The following is a 24870-nucleotide window of genomic DNA, read 5'->3' as shown; positions in this document are numbered from 1 at the left end:
CAAGAAAACAAAAGTTTCCGAGGAATCCGTGTCGCCCAAGAAACTCGATTTTGTTTGTGCCTTTTCTTTGATGTCAGGGATTCCAAAATCAGAATCTGAGTTCAGAGGCCCGCGGGAGCTTCTTTTGTAAATAATTCAGGATTTTTGGTCGTGATATCCAAGTATGAAACTTTTACAACCAAGCATAACGTAAAACGTAAAGATAATGATTTGAAATGTAAAGCGTATAACATAAACACAAGGACATAACAGACATTTACTTTTCACAAAATTGCAATCATTATGACATTCATAGGAATGCCGAACATGAAGGTTTGTTATTAGCATGGCTTATATTTCTAACAGAAATATCAGGATGCATATACAACATTCTCATTCTGGAAAAGAAATATTAGTGAATCAACTGGCTACATCAATCCTGCATTTCTACAATAGAGACTTATCTACAGGTCTAAAACGCAAATTGTTGCAGCTACTCATAATTATGCACAAATGATATTTGCAACTGACTTGACTGTCAAGATGGCGAGTTGCTGGCTTTCCGGAAATAGCTGTCGACTTTGAGAACTCTTACCACCACGGCAAACTTACATTCTGCAATCCGCATCAACAGTTTTTCTTCCTCGGTGGTGAAAAGAAGTATGGTCCTATCCATCTGAGTAATGCATGTTTATATGGGACTTCCTCTTGATGCCTGCAGTTAGACCAATGTGTTTTGGTAGAATATGTCCATGAAATGATAAAGAAAGGATAATAACACCTTAATGGTAACATCACCAGATAGTAGAATTATAGCGCTCTGGTGTTTTAGAATCTAAATAGTCAACATGGAATCATCCGGACAAAATTATTGAAGAAAATAATCATGCAAAAAGCTGTAACTTGATTTCGGGTTCTTAAGAACTGAACAAATTGGTTCAGTTCACTGTGTTTCTTTACACATTTGGCTCAAGTTACATTTGCATAGATGTAATATTGCCAGTCAGTTTGCCTATAGACCACATTTAGATTATTTGAACTGGTCAACACCAAGGCCATTTATATCTCACATACTAAAAATGTGGTTCAACTGCATAATAGGGCTCTTATAAGTAGGCCCCAGCAAATCAGTGACCTAAGATTAGGCTGTATGAAGAATGATGACCTAAGATTAGGCTGTATGAAGAATGATCAAACCACATATATAACATTGTTTTCTTTCCTTTTTTTAACCGGTGCCTCTCTTAAGTTTGTTTCAGAACTTTTCTTGAAGTAATCAGAAACTATCAAATACGATTCATGGAGGTCAACTTTGACTAGCGATTTAATCTCACAAACCTCATTCTTTAAACTGGTAGCAGTAGCCCAATTCCGAGGATGATGCATTCCAGCAGACTCAGAATGAATAAAAGCTATCACTCTTGACTGTTCTTGTATATTATCTGCGACTGGAGGTGGCAGTTCTCTCATGACCCATAAGACAAAAGCTGAGGGCACTGATGAACCTGTTCAATAGCATCTAGATGTTATTACCATATACCATAGAGGTGGCAAACTCCTTTACATAGCACGACAATAGTATTTAAAGGAAGGGAAATGCAACCAACCATAATGAATGTGATTTAGCAGTAGAATTAAGAATACTATTTAGTATAATTAACATAACTGAAAATTTTGACAAAAAGAAAAGATGGATAACTTCCAAGGTAACTGTTATAATAAATGCAGTAAACCTCATAAATGAGTCAATATAGAAAACACTCTACTAAACAAGATCAGCTTGATATATGATAGTCAAGTAAAATACCCATAAAGTAGTACAAAATCAGCAGAACTAGAGGCTTTAGTCCACTCATTTTCATGAGATTCCAGTGATAAGAAAGCTGCCAACAAAATGGTAAATTGAGGTTTGATAGGAAGAACACAAACTAAACAATATACGTAACAACTTTGTTATACATGTTAGACCCTAGAACCACTTACAGGAATGTTTGTTAGAATAGCTACCATAGCACTTGATGAGAAACATATAACAGAGACAACAGCTAAACCAGCAACCTGCAAATTTTCCATAATTAAATCAGATATAAAATTTACTGTTAAATTTAAGCCGAAAGAGGTGCACCAATACTTTAAGCAATTCAATGAACTACACTCGAAAATAGAAGGTATAACATGAAGATAGAGAAACTACAATAAAACCAGTAAAAGAAAAGGACTAATAATAAAAGTTCATGAGATGAGTACCTTCCACATCTCTAAAGAAGCTCTCTCAGACCTTACTTTTCTCAATTTAAGGAATAGCAGGAGACCTAAATAAACAATTAATAGAAATAGCAATAATAAATTTTAGTGACATAGCTTTCTGATTCGTAATAGTAACAATGATGGTTTATTCAGAATACTTAGTAAACTAGCTCTAATTAAATTTAAAATTTAAAATTGTATGTAACTTGAAATAATACCTGAAATTTTTAAATTCCAAAACTTTCCCAGAAACATAAATTAGTAGGTACATTTACATTGATTGAAATTTAACCAATATACAATGTTTGAATCATGCACATTAGCAGACACACATGCATACAGATCCAGAGTTTCTGTAATTCAAAGGCATTGAGAAAAGACAACTAGAAACAAATTAGAGGTCTGAATATAAGGAATCTCATTTCCTTCCATGCTAATACAGAATGATACAATGCCTTAACCTCAACTACATACAGATGGCGACATTGGCACATCTTTGTCAATAAGTGATGCTTTTTTAGTTGGGTCCATGACTTGCCATCACACACAGCCTCAGCAAGCAAGTTTTTGCACCTGCCTGCAACTGTTTTAATCATCAATTCGCAGCCACTTCTTGTTTCCAGGACTAACATATTTAACTTTCACATAGTGAAAATAGTCTTCCCAAAACAGTAGACATCAGATGCAATAACACCTATGTAATTCTGAGATGTAAAACATATACACGATATATCCTCTATCCGCATCAGTAGAGAATACATCCAACAAAGATTCCAATCATTAATATGCCCGAATACTTCAAAAATTACCAAAGTACTAACTCACCATAACTACCCAAAGCTCCTCCCAATAGAAGAATGGCTGCAGCAAAAAAATCTACATATACCTGCTCAAAGATTGCAACAATTACAACAAATTTAGAAGTCATATCTACATTACAAGACGAAGAACATGTTTTATGTTTTTATAAAAGGAAATGTATAAAAATTTATAAAGAAATAAAGAGAACAGGAAATATATTTTTTGATAAGAAAGAAATATTTTTTTATATTTCTACACACACACACACGCCCCTAAATTCTAACCAAGTTTTGATATGTGTAAAATTAAATTGCGAAGGGGTTTTGGGCTAAAATCAATATTCCAAAATTAAAAACTGGTATCAGTTTTTGGAAAATTGTTTAGTATGATTTGTTCTATTAGTCTTCAGTTAGGAAAGGTGTTTTCTCTGAAAATAATCTGCCAAACACGATGAACCGGAAGGAACATATTGCATACCTGAGCAACGACTGAAGAATCAATAGGATTTTTCCCCGCACCAATCCAGATTATTATTGCAAATGATATCATCAGGATGAAGATAAGCAAAACAACCTAGCAAAAATAATAATAATAATAATAGTAATAATCATCATCATCATCAAAATCATATAATAAAAACAATAACATATTCCATAATAAATGTTTAAAAAAGAGATGAGAAAATATCAACAGAATACTATTGGTTCTCATACCACAATAACAAATTTTTGTCTGCTACCAACATGAATGCCTTGGAATGGGCAACATTTCCGTCGACCACCAGTGTTTGATCTACCTGATTTACTAATCAAATTGTCCAATAAAGCCTGTTGGCTGCTATTTTCATCATCATCATCCTCTTCATCATTCGCCTGATGGCAGAGGTCGACCCTATAGAATCATGGCCCATGGAAGCAGATACATATCTATAAATCACATAGTATTATTCTCAATTTAATATCTCAATATGAAAGCTCTAGAAGGAGAGCCCCAGCACAGAATTTGCAGATTGTATCAATATAATTCATATTTTCAAGATATTATTGACCTTTCTCCTAAACGTGATTTAAAGATTAAGGACATTGACAGCATTCAACTGCTACTTGATGGTACAAGTGAAGAATAGAAAGGAAGTATCAATTAATTTTGGATTTAAAGGGGAAAAAAAAAGGATAGTGCTCTCTGTAAAGTCTAGCAAGCTACAGCTGTATACAGCACGAATCCCTATTTATTAAATTAGAAAAACAAAGAGCTAACCTGTTTGTTTAATTGTAGTATTTGAATACCATTTCACGAGAAAGAGCTACAAGGTAAGTTCTGAAGTCCAACAGAAGAATAAAAAACTGATAAGCGCATTAACTACATTATCAATTATTCATTGACTCAATAATATCTATAATCTATTTGAATGGAAAGTAATTTAATTAACTATCATTTTTTGCGTAATCTTCATGTTACACTTGCAGGTTTAAGTTTTTTCTAAAAGTATACAAGCAAAAGATAGAGTAATGAACACATCCAGCTCACAAGAACACAATTGCATGGCAGATATGCAAGATCTGAGAGGTAATTCATGACATCTACATTATCCAAGTTAATACAGCTATTATAATGTATTTAGTTTATTTGCGGAAAAAAAAAAAAGGCTTACCAGAATGATAGGAGTAGAAGAAATGCAGCAATAAACAGAATATTGGGTGAAGCTGCAGCAATAGTTTCAATCACTTAACAGTACCAGCAAACTTGCAGTAAACAAATTTAAGAACTAGATGTTTAAGCCATGGTCAACGGGGACGTACCCATGAGGATAAAGCCACAAGCATGAGACCAGCAAAGCCACCCATCACAAGTAGCAAGAAGAGTAGATATAAAATAAATGAAGTACCCTGAAAGGAGATTGGATCAAAAAGCTTGATTATCTACAGCATGACCACTTCCCACATCATTATATGCACTCTATTATATTTCAAATTCCAAATTAAGAAGCCAATAAAAAAAGGAAAACAAAAATGAGTTTGAAAGCTTTCTGTAGTCTGGGTCAAAGAGACCAAGAATTCCATGTAAATGGTTAAAATGATAATCAAGATCTTGCGGATGCTTTCTGAAGCAGATGTTAAAAATAGAAATGTAATGAAGACTTGTTCAAAGGTGACAAAATCCCATGGTACGATCATTGAGTCCTCATTCTTACCCAAATTGGAAGAGGCAATCATGAGATGGAGTACCTGCAATAGTAGATGAAAAGAATTAGCATAAAAGAAAAACATATGAATAACAAACCACAAAAATTATGTTCACTGTCTTATAGAACCAAACACTGAAACAAAATGGCAAGTAATATTCTTTCCACTCAGAAAAAGAAAAGAGGAGTTTGTGAGCTTTTCAAGCAAAATGAACAGCCACAGTTTGTTTATATATGTGTTGGTATCCTTGTTAGCAGATTGGAGACCAAAAGAAGAAGAATCTTAACAGAGAAGATTATAAGAAATAATATAACACAAGAATGAGAGAGTGAATAGTTTGAAAACAATAACTATGATTAAAAAAATTCATCTTTCTGCATGCAACTGCAACAATTATTTTCAGAATGTTAAATGAAATAATCTAAATTACTTTAAAATTTTTAAACTAAGCACCGAAAAGAAAATGCTATGACTCACTTTTTGCCGCGTCCATCCGACCTCTTTATTTCGCATGTGAATTCTGGTGAGCTGCAACAATAAAATGGCTCACTTGTAAGTACCAAACAAAGAATCAAATAAGAAAATCCTTTTTAATGTATAAAGTCATCAACATACCAGGCAACCATTAGTTGATCATCAATGACTCAAGCTAAACCTAACAAGGAAAAGGCTTCACACGAGAATACTTCTGTGCAAAACAAGCATACACATTTAATGTCTCAAAATATCACCTAAAGAATGTCCATGAGCCGTTGGCAAAAGTATAACGTTCTTTCAGGATTTATACAAATCACACTATGAGGAAGTGCAGAGAGAACAACTGATAACTTGACTTATAATTTGAGGCTCTCGGGTAAAGAGATTAACTCAGTTAAATGAATATAAGCAATAAATATTCTTAAACACAAATTAGCGTATGATAGTATCAACTACAATTACAGTCTTTGAAGACACAATGAGATGAAAAAGAAAAAAAAAACATATATCTCAAAACTTCTACCAGACAGTCAACACTAATATCAAATTGACAGATTTAATTAATCCCTCAACAATTCAATTTCATTAACCATTTTCTGGCATGAATTTCCAACAATCTAAAGCAGAGAGTTCCAAGTTTTTAACCCCAAATGGCTGTAAAATCCCAAATTCACTTTATCTTCTCCCCGCATTTTCTCATCAACCAAACACATAACAGAGCTCCCACTGACCAATGCAAACAACACACACCATCTTTTCACATTCAAATACAACCCAATATCACAAAAGGTTATATCCCATCAATTGATTAACCACAGGAAATATACCATCAATTGGATCACCTCATAAATCAAATTCAATTCCACGATATTACCAACCTCCCGTCAAAAGAATAAAAAAAAAAGGCAAATAATTTTAAATGAAAACAACACCATTATGAAAAATAAGCAAAAGGGTATTTAAATCAAACCTGATAGAAAGCAACAAGAGCAAGAAAGCCGTCGACAGAAGCCAGAGCCAAATTGGGTACAAGCAAGCTAGGAGGGTAGCAATTAAAGATGATTGATTCAAGAACCATTTTGAATTTTTATTTGCCAAACACTGTAAAGTTTGTTTCGATTAAAACAACAAAAGGGAAAAAGGAAAAAAAGGAAAAAGCAAAGTAAAATGTTATATCATATTAAATTATATTATATCTCTCGGCTGGCAGAAGAAAGAGAGCTCGAACTCGTGTGCTGTGTTGATTTTTTCTTTCTATTTGTTTGTTTTTGTATTTGTAATTTCACATGCACACAGAGAAAATAGCCATTGGAAAATTATTGATGATGATGTGTACGGTACGGACACATACGAATGTTCTGTTCATGTGTCTTTGGTTCGCCGAGAATCAGTGAGAGTCCTCTGTCTCAGTTTACCAGAACAATTTGTTTTGAGTAACGTATATCAACCAATTTTTATATAAATTTATTTTATATAAATTAATATAGAACTAATTCATTAGTTGAATTAAATATTTTTTGACCCACATAATTTATTTTTATTATTTTATATTTTTATTTAATTAATAAATTAATAACATATTAATTTATGCAAGAGTTTGTAATTATACCATTACTTATTTATTTTTACTAAATAAAATAAAAATAATTTGTTAATTATAATAAATTTTAAAGAATATTTTTATTGTATTATGAAAAAAAATTCGCGTTTCCCACAATTGTTTATTATTTCATTTTGAATGAATTTTAATAATAGAGAATTTTTAAACATAGCACATCATACGTACAAGTTTTTTTTTTTGGTGAGGCAAATTTTTCTTAATGAATTTTTAATAATAGAGAATTATAATTTTTCTAATTCATTTCATTTTGAATGAAATAATATAATAAACAAAAAGTTAAAATGTGTTGTGACCTTTTTGACTCCTTGTGGCTCTAGGCTCTAGCTTATGACAAGTCTGGCTTTTGGGGTCTTCCACTGGCAAATTTGTCCTTGTCAGCAATAACTTCTGTTTTTTTTTCTTTTTTTTAATATATATATCAAGTGTTTTTTGTGAGTTGTTAAAATAATCAAGTGGGTTAATAAAGTCTAATTTGTTTAATAATTTTTTTTCTTTTTTAATTTTAAGCTCCCACATGTTTAAATTAGTAATATGTAATAAGAATTCATAAATTATGATGTTTTGTTTTTATAGCCAAATGGTGGGACCAAAATATAATTAATCATTCGCATTACATTTGTAATTTGATTTTCCAAGTTAAAGTTATTTAACATTTTATATAAAAAGTCATAATCGATAGATATCAAACAATCTTGAGAACGAACCCCTTTCACATTAAAATTGGGAGATGGCTTTGAAATGAGAAATATTTTTAAAAATCGTGGTTCGTTTTCTTTCATATTTTGTGGACTAATATAATCATTTATATTACTTATGTTGTATATTCATACTGGTTAATACTAGATTAACACAAAATATTTTAGTGTAGTATTTATATTTTTGGTTTGTGATCAATATTATATTAACTAATCACTCATACAAACCATACCAATTATTTTTTGTTGTACATATATTATGAAATAAATGCAAGATCTTAATTTTTGGTTACTTGTTTTATTACTAATGGGACTTAAATATCTTACATAATTTGTAAGGTACAAACTTTAAAGAATAGATAATTAGATGTGAGTTCAGAAGAATCAAATATCTTATTTATGAGAATTATACTTTTCAAAAATAATAAAATTCAGACTTATCAGTAGATTTATGATCGTAACACAACATCAGTATTAAAACAAGAAAGTGTTTCTATTACTCTGTTCTTATATCGAAATTTCAAAAATTAGTGATATTGTCAAATGTAGAGCTGGCAAAATGGGTCATCGGGTCGTGTTCGTATCGTATCAGTTTCGTGTCGTGTTAAATTTAGGTTGACCTAAACCCGACTCATTTAATAATCATGTCAAAATATTAAGACCCAAACCCGATACAGAAAAATAATTGGGTTACCCAATAACCTGCTTAATATCTATATATTAAATAAAATTTACATCAAACATTTACAAACTATTGTACAAACATAAATAAAATAGTGTACTTATATTCATCTTTTCAAAAAATAAAAATAAAAGAGATAATCATCTTTAATATTTGAGTTTTGATAATAAAAACCTACAAATTATTTTAAAATAGAAAATATAATCGAGTCATTGATTGGGTAAATAGGTCAAAAACTTTAACTTTAATCTGACATGGAAAAAAATCGTGTCGACCCAAAACAATCTATTTAATAATCGTGTTAAATTTAACGATCCACACTCATTTATTCGTGTCGTGTTCGTGTCAAATAATCGAATTGTGTTAAATTTTGCCAGCTCTAGTCAAATGGCATCTATATGAATAAAAACCACCCAGTCCACTCCACGTCCAAAGATTCAAAAGTCATTTTCGTAGGATATCTGGATAGTCTATGACTTGGTTTACAAAGAAAATTGGGAGCTGGCTAAGTTACAGATTCTGTAACTTACAAATCCAACTGTATTCTGTAACTTACAAATTCAACTGTAGCCAACTCTTATTGCCTGCATTTGCACGATTTTTCTCGCTCCTCAGGACACGTGTGCTGCTTCCCATTGGGTGTGTACGTTATAGATTCTGTAACGTAGGTTGGTCCAGAAAATTGATGTTAAATTTAGGGGTGTTCACGAATCGGATTTTACGGATTAGACATTAATCCAGATCCGATCCATGATTTTGCGGATTATAATTTTTCAATCCAATCCAATCCACGGATTGAATAAATTCAATCCAAATCCAATCCATACATCTACAGATCGAATGCGGATTTAACTCAATCCATACGTCTGCGGATCGGATGCGGATTTAACTTAATCCATATCCAATCCACCATTTTGCGCATTAGTTTCTGAATTAAAAATTTTTAGTTCTCTCCAATCCATGAACTAGGGTTGGTAATGGGACGAGATGATATAGGATTTACCAATCTCATTCTCGTCCGTATATGCAAGTGGGATGAAAAAACGTCTCACTCCCGTCCCTATATTTTTTTTGGGATAAAAATATGTCCCGATCCCGTCCCAAAAGAGATAGGATCCTGCGGGATCCCATCCCAATTGAAAATATTCTCATTCTTAGTCGGCAATGAGACGGATGTGGCAGAATTTGCCAATTCACTCCCGTCTCATGTATGCAAGTGAGATAAAAAAAAAAAAAAGTCCCAGTCCCGTTCCTAAATTTTTTTATGGGACAAAAATATGTCTCAATCTCATTCCAAATCGCCATCCCTACCATGAACTAATGAAATAAAAAAAAAATCTAATATAAAAAAAAATTTAATACTGATTAAATTAAAAATTGAATAAAATTTAAATAAACTAATTGTTTAAATAAAGATAAAATAATACATTCATAGTTTTAAAATATAACACATTGAGATTAATTGTTCAAATAAAACTACAATAATACGTTCAAAGTTTCAAAATATAATACACTAAGATTAATTGTTCAAATAAAGTAACAATAATACATTAATATAACACCGAAATTAATTGTTCAAATAAAGCCACAATTTCTGAAATCAAATACAATCTGATCCTTCACTAGGGCTGTTGCGCCTGTCGAAAAGTGGTGATTACGGAGCTGTCAATGATGGGAACTAGGAGAAGCCATACGGGTGGCGATCTTGAAGGTTGTGATAGTGCAATTGTTCGGCTGGAACCAGTGATTGTGAAGTGGCTCGATGGACTCGGGGAAGAAGATGGCTTGCTCTAGCCGGAATCGCGCGACTGACGTCCTTCAAATCGGTGTTGAGAGTGTATCGAACTAGTATTGAGTGTTGCTAGTGCGTGTGACGACGGGGAAGGTTAGGGTTTTTTGTTTGCAAATTGTTGGTAACTTGCATTATTTTACTTTGCTTTTGGGTGACTTTGTAAATTGTTGGTAACTTGGCGTTATGTTAGATTGCTTTTGCTAGTGCATGTGACTTTGCTTTTATTTTGTTTTACAATTTTTACAAGTTATATTTGTATATTTGATTATTTAATTATTTTTTTATTTTATATTATTATTGGGTAATGGCTAAGATATGTTATAGTGCTTATGTAACTATGTAATGTCACATTTATAATATTTTTTAATTAAATTTATAATATTTTTTAACTAAATAAATAAAAAAAAATTTTTGCGGATTCACGGATTTTTACGGATTTATGGAAGTAAATACATATCCAATCCATCGACTGCGGATTTTTAAATTTCCAATCCATCAATCCATGGATCGGATTTTTACGAATCAGACAAATTAAGCGGATCGAATTGGATTCTGAACACCCCTAGTTAAATTTATTCTATTCTATGTATGTGACTGTGAGTCAGTGTGTGGGACATTACCAAAAATTTTGGGCTGGGCCAAATTTCGATTTCGTTGGACCACATGGACTAGGATTTAATTTTCTTCTTCTTCTACTTCTTCTTTGTTACTAAAATTATACACAATCCGTGGCCTTTCGTGATTTTTAAATGCTTTACCCAAGTTTTTCATTATGTCAATTTCAAATTAAATGGGATTGATCATGGTCCCCTCGCTTACTGCTTACAAGTGTAGACATTGTGATGCGACGAATAGGAAAAAAATTTATACCGACTCGTGGGCACCATCTTAACACCAACTACTAGCAACATATTGTCTGGTAGATTCCATCAGGAGACCTATTGAATTTTTTTCTTTTACAAAAAAATTAGTATGTTATGTTAGTGGATCTCGTTAGAAGACTCATTTTTAGTGGATCTCATTAGAAGACTCATTTGACCTCCAATTGCTAGATTTTTATTGGTCTGGTACATCATCTCAAACATGCTGAAAAAGTATAACATTATATTGATTTATCATAGAATCTCTCTTCTCAGTGTATGTCAAATCTTAAATAAAGGTGTTAAACGGATCAAGTAGTTATTTTATTATGAGTTTATCATCGTTCAGTTCTTTTATTTATCATACACATGACTATGACCCATATAATATGTATGCTTGCATTATTTACTTTTTGTTATCTATTTTAAATTCGATGGTATTTATTGTAAGAAAAAATACTTAAAAATAATCAAAAGTAAAAAACTATTTTTTTTTTGGTTATACCAAAACCTATTTTCTTATTTTATGTACTCAAATTTTTTTACTTTGATTTCAATTTATATGATTTATTTAATTTATAAGAAATATGAATAAAGGTGTATTTAAAAAAAAAGATAATATTGTAAAATGATGGTACCAAAGGAATTATTGAGTACTATGAAAATATTAAAAGAATAAATGGTATATATATTGATTTCATTAGAGGAATAATTGGGAATCTACCACCTGTTTATGATAATCATAGTTGTGTTGTACCATACTAAATCAAGCTGAATTTAATTGCGACGAAGACAACTGTGTTTTTCTTCTAAAGAAACTTGAGTCTAGTTGTGTTTATTATGCTACAACTGCAACAACTAATCCAACAACCTTCAAGTGGTATCCTCTCCATCCTATGGTAATAACATTAAATTTAATCAAGTTTTTTTGTGCACTAATAACATCCACAAAAGCCATTCGAGTCTAAAATAGAGACGTCATAAAAAGTGATATATCGGAATGGAGTACACAAAATTAATTTCCAGACGCACGAAATATCATTCATTCTTTTTTTTTTTTATGTTTGTTATTTCACATCATGATAGTTTTATTTGCAAATGAAAACATTTTCTAAAATTTGTTTCCATTCTTCATCCGACTAGGTTGTCTCTTGATAATGATAAGAGGGCATTAACTTGGGTCAATTTCTAGATTTTGTAGTCAACGTTTGCAAATAAAAATTGCCCACGGCAATTTTGGAAATTCTGAGTTTGGACTTTGGAATGATATTTTATCTTTTTCCAGTAGACAAAATTAGTGCACACAGAGATATCGAGACCAATACAAATGTGTGTCGTATTAGACTAGCAAGCTTAGTCAGCCGCAAGGTGTCAACAAGGCGTATTTTACTGTCAAGTGTTTGTCATAGTTAGTCAATAATTTGGACTAAGATGAGATAACTACATTATCATCCCTTGCTACTTTCAAACTATTTGCTCTCTTTTATTTTGTCCATATTTTCTGATCATTTTCTTATCTTGTTGCGAGTCTCTTTGATATTTGACTTGATATCTCAACACAAAATACGATGGCTTGTAAATTGAGTTTTTCTTTTGTAAATGAGGCATTAAAGTTGAAAAGTTTCTTAAGTACTGTTTTCGATATATTATTTCTGTTTAAATTTTATGTTTGGTAATAATTTCAGTTACTATAAAAATACTCACCACATTATTTTAACCTGAGTAATTTTTTTATAAAAAAATTCAATGTTTCTAAATTAGTATGAATATTAACTGTTATTTCGACAAAAGTTTTTCAAAATTTTGTTAAGGACCAATAAGAAAAAGAATATTTATATTAAAATAATAATTAGGGAAAAAGACACTGATACCCCTAAAGTTTGGAGTAATAGTCATAAAGACCAGTAAATTTTTAATAAGGGATACTAAAACTCTTTTTTGACCATAATATCTTTTGACTCTATTAATTAAAAAAAAATGGACTCCAATATTTTATAATAAATAGAGGTACAATATTAAAATAAATATAGTAATATAAATTCTAAATAATTTCAATATTAAAAAAGTATTTTAATATTTTACAATCTATTACATATATTTTATATAGTAATGTAAATTTTATAATAAATAGAAACATAATGTTAATATATATACAAATTATTTTAAATAAAATTTTAAGGTAATTTCAATATTAAGTGATACATGAGATATATTTAATTAATTGTAAAATATATTTAATTCAAAGATTTATTTAAATTATTTATAGAAAATACAAATATTATTATTAGTATTAAATATAATAATTAACACTTTCAAAATTACTTTATATATTAGCCTACTAGACAAATTAAATTATTTACATTTTTATTTACTAAAAAGTTTTAAAATTAATTTTTTAGTTACTATATTCAAATGTTATTATAGTAAAAAAGAGGTCTTCGTATCCCTCAATGAAAACTCATAGTTTTCATGACTATTTTCCTAAACCTTAAGGATGTAGTTGTCCTTTTGCTTAAGGAATATTTAAAAAATTACAAATTTTGAACTAAATTTTACAAGAACTTATATAAGAGTCAAATTGGTATATATTTTTAGGAACATTATTTCTTTCTTAATTGTGATTCAGTCTCCCACATATCTTTATTTGAACATTGCTGACTGCATCAATCATGTTCATGATAGATTATTACTTCTTTTTTAATGAACCTCAACGGTAAGAGGAAGTTTTATTGATTAGAACAAAAAATTGTTCACCCTAGTCAAGGGAACATAATAACAGATTGTTACACGTAACCTATTATTTCATACATCACAAAACAATTACATTTGTAATTAAAAGAGAAAAACAACAACAACAACAATTGCTAAAAGTTAAAGCAAGGATCATAGGGATACAAAATAATAATAATAATAATAATAATAATAATAATAATAATAATAATAATAATAATAATAGTGCCATTGAAATTTGTTGTATTATATATAAGAAGAACCAACAGCCGGGACATCGAGTTCTTCATTCACTCTCAGCGAACAAAATGAATAAGGAGAGATTCGGCATAGTATAACTGCAAATATTATGAGATAACGCATAATAAGAAGTTAGTTTTGGAAATTGGAATTTAACTCATTTAATTAATCACATCAATTTGATATTTAGTAATATTTAACACATCATCATATTAATTAATTAAGAAGAATTAATTTACACTTGCCTGCCAAATGAACATGTAAAAAGAAAATATTGATGCATTGTTAGACAGATCAACATTTCGAGCTCGATGCCAAAGAAATAAAAGAAGTGTGACGTGGCCTATTATCTGTAAGGAATTAAAAAAAAAATCTTATATGAGGGATAAGATAAAATTAATTTTGAGCACATATTATCAAAAGGCTAAATTTAATTAACGCTTGAAAAAAAACATAATTCAATTCTTAATTACCGTTACAAGCTTGCTTAGCAGGAAAGATGAGGAAGCTCCAACAAATACCGCGGCTCCATACGCAGTGGAGAGCATATAAACAGATAGCCAAAGTACCTTATATTTTGAGAAGAAGATAAAATTTGTAAGCCAGTTTTTATGTTGTTATTCATTAATTTGATTCTCTATTGCATGTAAAGGAAAATTAAGGATGAATAAGGACAGCATCATACATAATTATTAATCTGAAACACAATCATAGATTGTTGAGATTAATTCCAATGTTTAATTATTATGGCCTTAAGAATAAAATAATAATAATAATAAAGTTTTTACTAATTTACTCACTTTTTCTTTCCCTAGTATGACACTAAGTGTTTGAATGCCATGTTCTCTATCGCCTTCAACATCATGTAAATCCTGTTCAAATTAAACAAAAAAAAAGGGTTAATTAGTAGCCACCAATTGTATAAACTGTGGATTCGACGTGTTACAATTTTATAAAAGATTTCGACACCTACACTTATAAAATACAGAGATCGTATCTGAGAATAATTATAAATGTACCTTGACAAATGCAATTGCAACGGATATGAAGGTCATTAAAGCACTTGCAAACATCAATGGTTTTGTGACTTCCATAGGTCTGCCAAGCACATATTTCTGTGTACATGTAACAAATCCATCTCATCAGGAAAAAAACACAGAAAATTAAGATTTTTTTTTTGGTTCTACATAGTTTACTAAAATTTAACAGTAATTTTAAATCATAATTATCAATTTTATTGCAGATAATATTTATATTTCTAATAAAATATGTATGATTCGTTATTATTACAATCAAAGAAGAGGACTGTCGTTTCAATTCTATCCTTTCCGAGAAAGTGATAAAAACCCCACCTGTCGTTTCAAGAAATATATCATTACCCCCTCTTAATTATTTTAAAACCCATAAAAACCCCGCCTTTAAAAGAAATAATTAACTGTTAATTTTTTTTAATTTTACGTTTTACTATTTTCCTCGTAATTTTTTTTTAATTGATCAATGAAATTTTTTATCACATCCAAGATGAGATAATAAAAATCTCATATCAATAAGATGAATAATTTTAAAATACCTGGACGTGGAAGAAGAAAGGAACTGCTGGAATAAGTCCGCACATGAACACCACACAGACTGCGGCTAGAAATGAATTTCCCTTCCATCTAAGAAAGGGGAGCTGCATTATTGAAAGTCACCAATCACATGAACTTAGTTAATTATAAAAAAAAAATATCACTTTATTTTTAATAATTTCAAATAAAAAAATATTTAGACAATCAACTAATTCAATCGTCATTATTATTATTTTTGTGATTTGGGTCTCTCAACCATGTTCGACAAAGTTTGAACTTAATTATTTTACCTCGCAGGGTAAAAATATTGATATACCCACAAAATATCTTAGCTTCAGCAATTTAATGTTATTCAAAATTAAAATTTTTAAATAATTTACGAGTACTATTTTATTAATACAAAATACATTTTATAAAACCAATTTGGGAGCTCACCGGTGCGGAGTAAGCAGTTGCAATAAAAAGCCACAAGATGACGCCCAAAACAAGTGGTGGAGATCGTAGCATAATTGCGGAAGCCAGACTCTGAAAATGCAGATCAGTGAATCAAATAAATAAAGCCTTTACATCCTTAATTAGAAGATAAGTACAGAGATCAATAACGATAATGAAAGAGAACTTTTTCCTATCTTGCAACATTTTCACATGCTAAGTTTGAGCCAATTGAAAAATGACATCTCAACAGATTATTAATCGAGTGATTTCTAATAGTTTCATTTGGCTGGCGACTCAAATTCGAACTTTTAGAAAGTATGGAATTAAAAATTAATTTGTACTCTATCTATCCCTCTACTATTTTAAATTAAAAAAAAATTGAAAAGTGAAAAATCAACACACTTAATTAGAAATTGGTATTTTTCATCTTTTAAATTAAACACATTATTTATGGGGAGCTTTATTCGTTGGCAGTTGCTTACCATCAATGCAGATATCCAAGTAATTGCAATCCCAGTTTCCATTGAAAATTCACCCGAAGCAAGGGGCATATAAGGCTTGTTGACCTTTGACAAAACAATATTAAGCTGATTTATTAGAAACAGCCGCAAAATATGTGTGTGTGTGATGTAGGTTAGTTTTTAACTCTCTTAAATTATACGGCTTAATTAAAAAAAATGAGGACACCCACACTTGAAAATGGTTACACACACACACACACATATAGTCCTTCTTGCACGAGCGCCCATATATTTTAAAATGAGCATACTTGCACATGAAAATAATTATATATATAGTAAAAAAACATTTACATGCCCAAAGTTTGGGAGATGGACATGTAGACCTCCAAGTTTTCAATACAAAGATATCAAGACCCTCTTTGACCATGATACCCTTTAGCTCTATTACCTAAAAAAAAAATTGACCTCAATGTTTTGTAATAAATAGAAATATAATATTAAAATAGATGTAACAATATTTACATTTTAAAATATTTTCTATATTTAAAAAATATTTTTAGCACTTTAGAATCTTATACTATATTAAAGTAAATTTTATAATAAATAGAAACTTAATATTAAAATAAATGTATAAAAAATTAAATTATTTTTAAATATTGTATAAAATAATTTTAATATTATTAATACATAAAATATATTTTATTAATTGTAAAATCTATTTAACCCAAAAATTTATTTAAACTTTTATAATAAATACAAATACATTATTAAAGTATATAATAACATTTTAAAAATTATTTTATATATTAAAAAATATTTTAATGGTATTAGTCTACTGGACATATTAAACTATTTAAATTATATTTGTTTTCATTAAAAAAAAATTTAGGTAAATTTTTTTAACTACTATATGCAAAAGGTGTTATGGTCAAAAGTGGGTATTTGTATCCTTTATTTTAAATTGGGGGTCTCCATAACTATTTTTCTAAATCTTAAAGAGATGTAGCTTTTTTTTTTCCTTTTATATATACACACAAACGCACATATATACACATACGAGCATGAGATTAATTAACATAATACATAATATCTAATGTACGTGCAGCAGATTTAAGCAATCCGGATTTCATACATGAAAACTCCATGCAATTAATATTAAATCTCTAATTTTTTCATTATATTATATATTGGGTTAGCATCGAATTAAGAGTAATACACGTACCTTGTCTATTTCAACATCAGTCACCTGGTTTACGGCCGGCACGTAAATGTTCATCAGTACTGAAGTCACCAAAAGCTGAAATTTCAAGAAGAATTGATTTATTATTTCAAAGTTTTCACTCGTCAAATAACATCAATTATAAAATTAATATATATTTGTAATTCTCTCATTCTAGCACCTTATATTTACGTACCTTCAATAATCCTAAGAAGAAGGTGGGAGTCAAGTCAGCGAGTTTTTCTACCGGAAGAAGAGAATTCGATGTTGTCGCTAAAAGCTGATTAAAGGAAAAAAAAAAGAAAAAAGGGTCATATAAAGTCATTATCAATTGTTATATGTTTGAGTTGGTGATAAGTTGGCCATTTTTTTTTTTAATAAGTTGACCATTTCTCTCCTCTTCAAAATGAAGGTTCGAGTGATAGAGTTCATTTTTCAGTGTTAATAAGTTGAGTTCGGTTTTTTTTTTGGAAAGAAAACAAGAAGGCTGAAGTTTAAACTGCTGACATCACATGATTAAGGAGAGAATTGTTTACCATTGGATTAAATTTAAAGGAAAAAAGAGGAACAGATGATAGAGTAGACTGAACTCACAACGCCGAAAAAAGCATATGGATAAATAAAACGGTAGAGTGCATTTAAGTTCTTGAGAAAAACATTCTTTGGACTCTCATCTCCATCCTCAGATTTTGATGCATTTCCATCTCGCAACTTGACAGCGGTAACACGGTCATTATTGTTGAACGGCTTGCAGACGACGTCGTTTCTCTCAGTAATTCTATTGGTAGGATAAAATGAATTTTCCAAGCATTTGATAGCGTACTTCTTGCGTTGATTTCTGTTCAGAACGCCATGAATATGTGTCACCGGCGGTTGGTATGTTTTAACGCAACCTGAAATGGCCACGGTTAATTATAGAAAAATTATAATGTTAAAAGGGCATTCAAAATGTGACCTTCCACCGACTAAAATTAACTAGCTAGTTTTAATTGGTAGAAACTAGAAACAAGCAAAGTATCATTCTGAGAATAGTACGCGCGCAATACTATTACCTAATAGTATTACTGTACTATGCATGGATTTTTTTTTTTCTCTTCTTGTCTTCATAAGGCAGCGGAAAAAAATTGGCTTGAATGTAAATAAAGTGAAAAATAAATATAAAACTTAATCTTAACCACTCATTAAACAAGGAAAGACAATAGTAATTGAGAGAATGAAAGACACGGAGGGGATCCTTGTCCTTTGAATGCAGAGTATTGAGCAAAACTTTAGTGATGAAATTTTCATAATATTGTGATTGGTAGTTAGTTCAGCATATCTCAACAGCGGATACGAGACTCAGAATGGAACAGGGTACTCATGGGGAAACGAGAGACTTACGGGAGTGTTGTACATAAGGATGGTATTTTGGAGAGAAGCTTGAAATGGCAAGCGTTTGAAGCATGATTTTCTTTCTCCCACTAAGCTATAGCTCTATTGTGTGACGAGAGTTTGGCGCCAAAAAGAGTCAATAAATAGATGTCCAGTGCATGAACACCCGCGGCAAGCCGCAATAATTTCTTCATAAAAAAGTCCACCAAAATAATCCCATTGATTTAGTCAGACTAAAAAAATAATAAAACGGAAAAAAATCTGAAGCATGACAATCACGATTTTCCTTTTTTTTTTTAAAAAAAAAAACCAATGGGAAAAAGCAACACGACTTGAATTACCAACTCCGGTTGACCATTCTTCTTTATCTGAAAAATTTTCCCTCCGAATGGCTCGAATTCAGCCGCTTGCGCTTACCATTCTTCTTTATCATTATCATTGTTATTGTTTAAGTAATTTTACTCATTTAAAGATCTACCAACTCCGGCAATAATATATACTTTGAACTTGAAGATACGGTGGAAAACAATTTTTTATATTTTCTTAGCAGATGAATAAGTCAGGAGCATTTTTTTATTATATAGTTGATGATGAATGATATTAAATTAAATTATTTTTAATTAATATGATGTTTAGTTTATATTAGAGAAATAGTAACCGTTTAATTAACTTTCTATTTGATGTTTGTAAGTAAAACTAGCTCATGATAAATTTCGTCTCTTTAATTATATACTTGCCTCTAAGGCACCGATTGCTCTAATGATCATAGTGTAAAAATTTTTGAAGCAAACCTCGACAAAATGAGGGACATTTCTTGAAGTAAAAGATAAAAAAAAAAAGCCAGTTATGAGGAATATAATAAACCTTATCCTCACAGAACTAAAACCAAAGAAAACTGTCCAAAAAAACATAAAAGCATACAACACAAGAATAGCCAAATGTAACAAAAAATTAATTAAATCTATAGCTTGCCAGCTCAGTCATAACCATCTTTGAAAGTTATGACATCACGAGAAAACTGACAATAGATGATAGGAGTTTTATGACAGATCATGAGTAAAAGGTCTTAAATTATAAAAGCATGATAAATTTGTGATAAAGTTTTCGTCTATAAAAATTTATTATGTATTTATGATAGACTTCTTAAATATCAATAACTAATGGCCGATTGGTGAAAAATATTTACTCAATCAAGTATTTTCATAATAATAATAATAATAACAACAACAACAACAATATTTAAAATAATAATCGTAGTCACCATTATTATAATAGATATAATAATAAAAATGAAAACAATTAACTAAGAGCATTTTAGTGACTTAAAAAATTCATTCTGATTCGTAGACAAAGTAAACATGTCAATGGGAATACAACTCATTCTAATTCTGATAATTCTTACAGCTTACGTAAATAACTTATTCTGATTCTTATTCCTCATTCTAGCACATTTTAATTCTACCCTATTCCGATTACCAGTTAGTAAATGCACCATATTTATTTTACTCATTGGTAATTTACTAAAATTGCCAATGATTACTTCAACAATTGGTGTGGTTGTAGTTTGTATAGTAAAATGGATATTGTAATTTCAATATATTAAAATTTCATGGATTTTATTTTTTATTGGATTTTTAATTATTAGCATTATATTTTGTATTCATTTTATATTTACAAATTAGATTTCTAAGAGCATATTTACAAACTTGGGAACGTGTAAAGTAAAAATAAATAATAATAATAAATTCAAATAATAATAAAAATACAATTCAAATAATAATTGCATTTTTAAATAATATCAATTTTTCGTTAAGGATTTTAAAAAAGAAGCCCAAATTTTAAATAAATTTGAATTTTCGCATTTGATTGTGGTGTGACAGGCATGTGATAGGTAAAATCTATAATATATCTTATGACCGGCATTAGCGTTGTCATAAATGAGTGACAATGACATTACCATAAATGTCATATCAAACCATTGTAATCTATAGTGATGGTACCATAAATGACATAACAATTGTAATCTATAGTGATGTTACCATAAATGACATATCAAACAATTGTCATATTTATTTTAATTCTAGCCTATTCCGATTATCAGTTAATAAATGTACCATATTTATTTTACTCATTGGTAATTTACTAAAATTGTCAATGATTACTTCAACAATTGGTGTGGTTGTAGTTTGTATAGTAAAATGGATATTGTAATTTCAATATATTAAAATTTCATGGATTTTATTTTTATTGGATTTTTAATTATTAGCATTATATTTTGTATTCATTTTATATTTACAAATTAGATTTCTAAGAGCATATTTACAAACTTGGGAACGTGTAAAGTAAAAATAAATAATAATAATAATAATAAATTCAAATAATAATAAAAATACAATTCAAATAATAATTACATTTTTAAATAATATCAATTTTTCGTTAAGGATTTTAAAAAAGAAGCCCAAATTTTAAATAAATTTGAATTTTCGCATTTGATTGTGGTGTGACAGGCATGTGATAGGTAAAATCTATAATATATCTTATGACCGGCATTAGCGTTGTCATAAATGAGTGACAATGACATTACCATAAATGTCATATCAAACCATTGTAATCTATAGTGATGGTACCATAAATGACATATCAAACAATTGTAATCTATAGTGATGTTACCATAAATGACATATCAAACAATTGTCATATTTATTTTAATTCTAGCTTATTCCGATTATCAGTTAATAAATGTACCATATTTATTTTACTCATTGGTAATTTACTAAAATTGTCAATGATTACTTCAACAATTGGTGTGGTTGTAGTTTGTATAGTAAAATACCTAACTATGGTGACTTGGTTGCTAAGTCAGTATGATAGTTATGAGCTATTAACAGTGAGGAAAGCAGTGTTACTGATATGTTATTTTGTTAATCAGGTTGTTAGCATTTTAGCTTAATTTTAGCATATGCATTTGGTGCATGTAGAAATTTTCAGACATTACTATATAAAGGCATTGTAATTGCATTCATTATGTGATGAAATAATATATGAGCTTCATCAAATTTTCTCTTTCACTTTTCCAGTTTCTCTCTCACTTTCTTAGTAACTAGACAACACAAACTACAAAATAAAATTTGATTTGGTATAGATCAAACACTCTAATGGCATCTTCAAGTTTAATTACAAGCATTTCATCCTCAATTTCATCATTCACTTTTACAACACCAATTAAACTTGATAGATCAAACTATACAATTTAGAAATCGCATATCCTCTCCTTTGTTCAAGCAAATGTACTGGAAAAGTATTTTTAATGGATCGCGAGTTTGTTCAAATCAATTCTTCACTGGGGATTCAACAAACTCCAATGTTGCTAAATAGGAAGATCCTACATATATTGTGTGGAAGAAGTAGGTCAATTGTTGTTCAGCTGGCTCTTATCCTCTATTAATGTTGAAATCTTTAGTCTTGTGGTGACAATCTAAAACCTCTCATGAACTTTGGACTAGCCTAGAACAATAATTTGGTTATGAAACTGTTGCTAAGAAGGTTCATCCAAAGATGATGTTAGGGATGGCAATAAAATTCACATTATCTTATAATTAAATTATTTGTTTAATTAAATTTCAATTGAAAAATATATAAATTAAAATATTTATTTAATATGTATCAACATAATTAACTCTATAATCTTCATTGACTATGAAAAATATGTTAAAAAACTAATAATAATAATAATAATAATAATAATAATAATAATAATAATAATAATAATAATAATTAAAGAATATTGTAATGAAACGGTTTACCTTGGATATCTTTTTTTTTTATGTTTGATTTATGTTGTGAAATTATCGTTTGTGAATTTATGGTGTTGTTGTACATTATTTATGTTGAATTGTTGATTGTTAAATTATAATTGAATTTTATTTGATATTATTAGGTAAGTTATTAAATTTAAAATTATATTTAAATTTATTATTATGCGGATCCAGATATCTGAAAAATCTGCTCGCAATCCATGCGAATATTACCCGCATTTGGATGCCAAATGTACAATGCAGATCTGAATCTAGATGCACCTACATCCAGATTCGGATCCAGATTTTTCCATTCTTAGATGATGTTGAATAATCTCAAAAAAGGATCTATGTCCATTACTGACTACTTTAGCAAGTTAAGATCTGTGACTTATGAATTGGTTGTTGCTGGTAGTCTAATCAGCTTTTTCGATTTCTTTACACACTTAATCCCTAGATTAGGCCAAGATTACTATCCTATTGTGGTGTATATTGAGGCCAATGTTCTTAAGATAAGTGTTAATGAAGGTAAACCTTATTTTGGCTCTTAATTGTTACTAGTTGAAATGGTCAAGGTCTTGACATAACACACATAGGCCATACCTATTTTTATAGTTCTTTAAGAACCTCTTTGAACTTGATTAATGTCATGTGTGTACCTAAGATAACCAAGAACCTCATTAGTATATGGTGTGTAAATTCTACTGCTATGGGTGTCAATGTGCAAGGTGACACAACAAGTAATATAATAATGAGTATTCAAGATCGTCTCCACAAGGATTGATGTTATCGAATTTGCTACAGCAATTCTGACATTGCATTTTAGATTAAATTAAAAATAAAATAATTAAAGAAACTAATAAACTAACTAAATTAAAAATGCAATAAAAGAAATCTTAAATCAAATACGAAGATACAATCAATAAGAAAGGAGTAATTGAGTGATTAATCTCACTTAATGGTTTTGACTATTTTTCTAATTAAGAACCTGTTGCTACAACATTTACTGCAACACTAGACATATTCCCTCATTCATCCTCAGCTGTCGTTTGTTGGATATCTTATATCTATATGCAACCTAATAGTGATTAGTTGTTATGCTAACATTAGATATAACATTAGATGATCTAGGTTCTATTTACCCTACAAGGTGAATCCTTATATCTAGTTCATCACTAATTTTATATTAAGTATGGCCTTATTCAAATTGAGATTACTCAACTTGGGAAACCTAATCTAAAACCACGTATTGTCTTAATGAAATCCACTAAATCAGACATTTTTTAGGCTCTTTTTTAGTTAGTATCCACTAAATGGGTGATCAGCTGAAATAAAGAATTAAAATAAATACAATTATGATAAACTGCTACAGCAAACACAGAGCAACACACATATGTCAGTGAAACATCCCTTAAAATTGTTTATCATTCAACCACAACCAAACTTAGTTCATGATTTGCGAAAGAAAATTAAATAAAAGAGTTTTAACCATCAAATACATCTCCATGAATAAATAGAAAACAAGAAAAGAACAAGAATGATTGATTTTCAATGGATCTCTGCGTTTTCTCCTCTGATGCAGCCACTCAATCTCTCTCTTGAATTATGTTTTTCTTTTGTTTCTTTGTGGTTTTTCTCCTTGGGTGACAACTCTCATTTTTCCTTTGCATGTGCGCTTCTTTTATAGCTGAAAATTAGGGTAAACGGAAGTGTAG

General features: G+C 29.7%; 2 protein-coding genes across 13 annotated transcripts in view; both read right to left on the bottom strand.

The window, feature by feature from the left end:
* Nucleotides 1-240: 240 nt before the first annotated feature.
* LOC102615433 (tobamovirus multiplication protein 1) overlaps nucleotides 241-24870 on the bottom strand; it is a 109587-nt gene continuing 84957 nt past the window's right edge. For 5 of the 12 annotated variants that reach the window (XM_052440332.1, XM_052440333.1, XM_052440330.1 and 2 more), the window contains 10 exons: nucleotides 4827-4913; nucleotides 4679-4730; nucleotides 3741-3918; nucleotides 3505-3600; nucleotides 3052-3112; nucleotides 2227-2291; nucleotides 1963-2037; nucleotides 1787-1862; nucleotides 1318-1484; nucleotides 241-694 (listed from right to left, as the gene is read on the bottom strand). In XM_052440332.1, coding sequence (XP_052296292.1) covers nucleotides 671-694; nucleotides 1318-1484; nucleotides 1787-1862; nucleotides 1963-2037; nucleotides 2227-2291; nucleotides 3052-3112; nucleotides 3505-3600; nucleotides 3741-3918; nucleotides 4679-4730; nucleotides 4827-4913 — 881 coding nt within the window. In that variant the 3' untranslated portion in view covers nucleotides 241-670. Of the gene's footprint in view, nucleotides 695-1317; nucleotides 1485-1786; nucleotides 1863-1962; nucleotides 2038-2226; nucleotides 2292-3051; nucleotides 3113-3504; nucleotides 3601-3740; nucleotides 3919-4678; nucleotides 4731-4826; nucleotides 4914-5218; nucleotides 5253-5687; nucleotides 5739-5825; nucleotides 5899-6657; nucleotides 7096-24870 lie in introns of those variants that run through there. The other 7 variants (XM_052440328.1, XM_052440327.1, XM_006484830.4 and 4 more) reach the window with 5 other exon arrangements.
* Nucleotides 14056-19535, bottom strand: LOC112498822 (coumarin 8-geranyltransferase 1b, chloroplastic-like). The gene is made up of 12 exons (XM_052440325.1): nucleotides 19371-19535; nucleotides 18585-18883; nucleotides 18187-18270; nucleotides 17994-18068; nucleotides 16793-16876; nucleotides 16311-16400; nucleotides 15878-15979; nucleotides 15327-15422; nucleotides 15108-15179; nucleotides 14781-14876; nucleotides 14553-14657; nucleotides 14056-14405 (listed from the first exon to the last, which is right to left on the bottom strand). Exons 1-12 carry the CDS (start codon nucleotides 19432-19434, stop codon nucleotides 14364-14366), a joined length of 1209 nt encoding a protein of 402 aa, XP_052296285.1. The 5' UTR covers nucleotides 19435-19535; the 3' UTR covers nucleotides 14056-14363.

This window comes from Citrus sinensis, chromosome 4, assembly GCF_022201045.2.
Source record: "Citrus sinensis cultivar Valencia sweet orange chromosome 4, DVS_A1.0, whole genome shotgun sequence".
Classification (NCBI taxonomy): domain Eukaryota; kingdom Viridiplantae; phylum Streptophyta; class Magnoliopsida; order Sapindales; family Rutaceae; genus Citrus; species Citrus sinensis.
The sequence above is the reverse complement of the archived record's forward strand: the minus strand, read 5'-3'. Positions and strand labels throughout refer to the sequence as shown.

Excerpts from the sequence above, each read along its gene's own strand:
- LOC112498822 (XM_052440325.1), bottom strand. The coding sequence starts at position 19,434 with ATGCTTCAAACGCTTGCCATTTCAAGCTTCTCTCCAAAATACCATCCT. Across the intron at positions 18,271-18,584 it reads CATATGCTTTTTTCGGCGTT|CTTTTAGCGACAACATCGAA; the intron begins GTGAGTTCAGTC and ends TCCTTTAATCAG. Across the intron at positions 16,401-16,792 it reads CTTGGATATCTGCATTGATG|AGTCTGGCTTCCGCAATTAT; the intron begins GTAAGCAACTGC and ends CTGCATTTTCAG.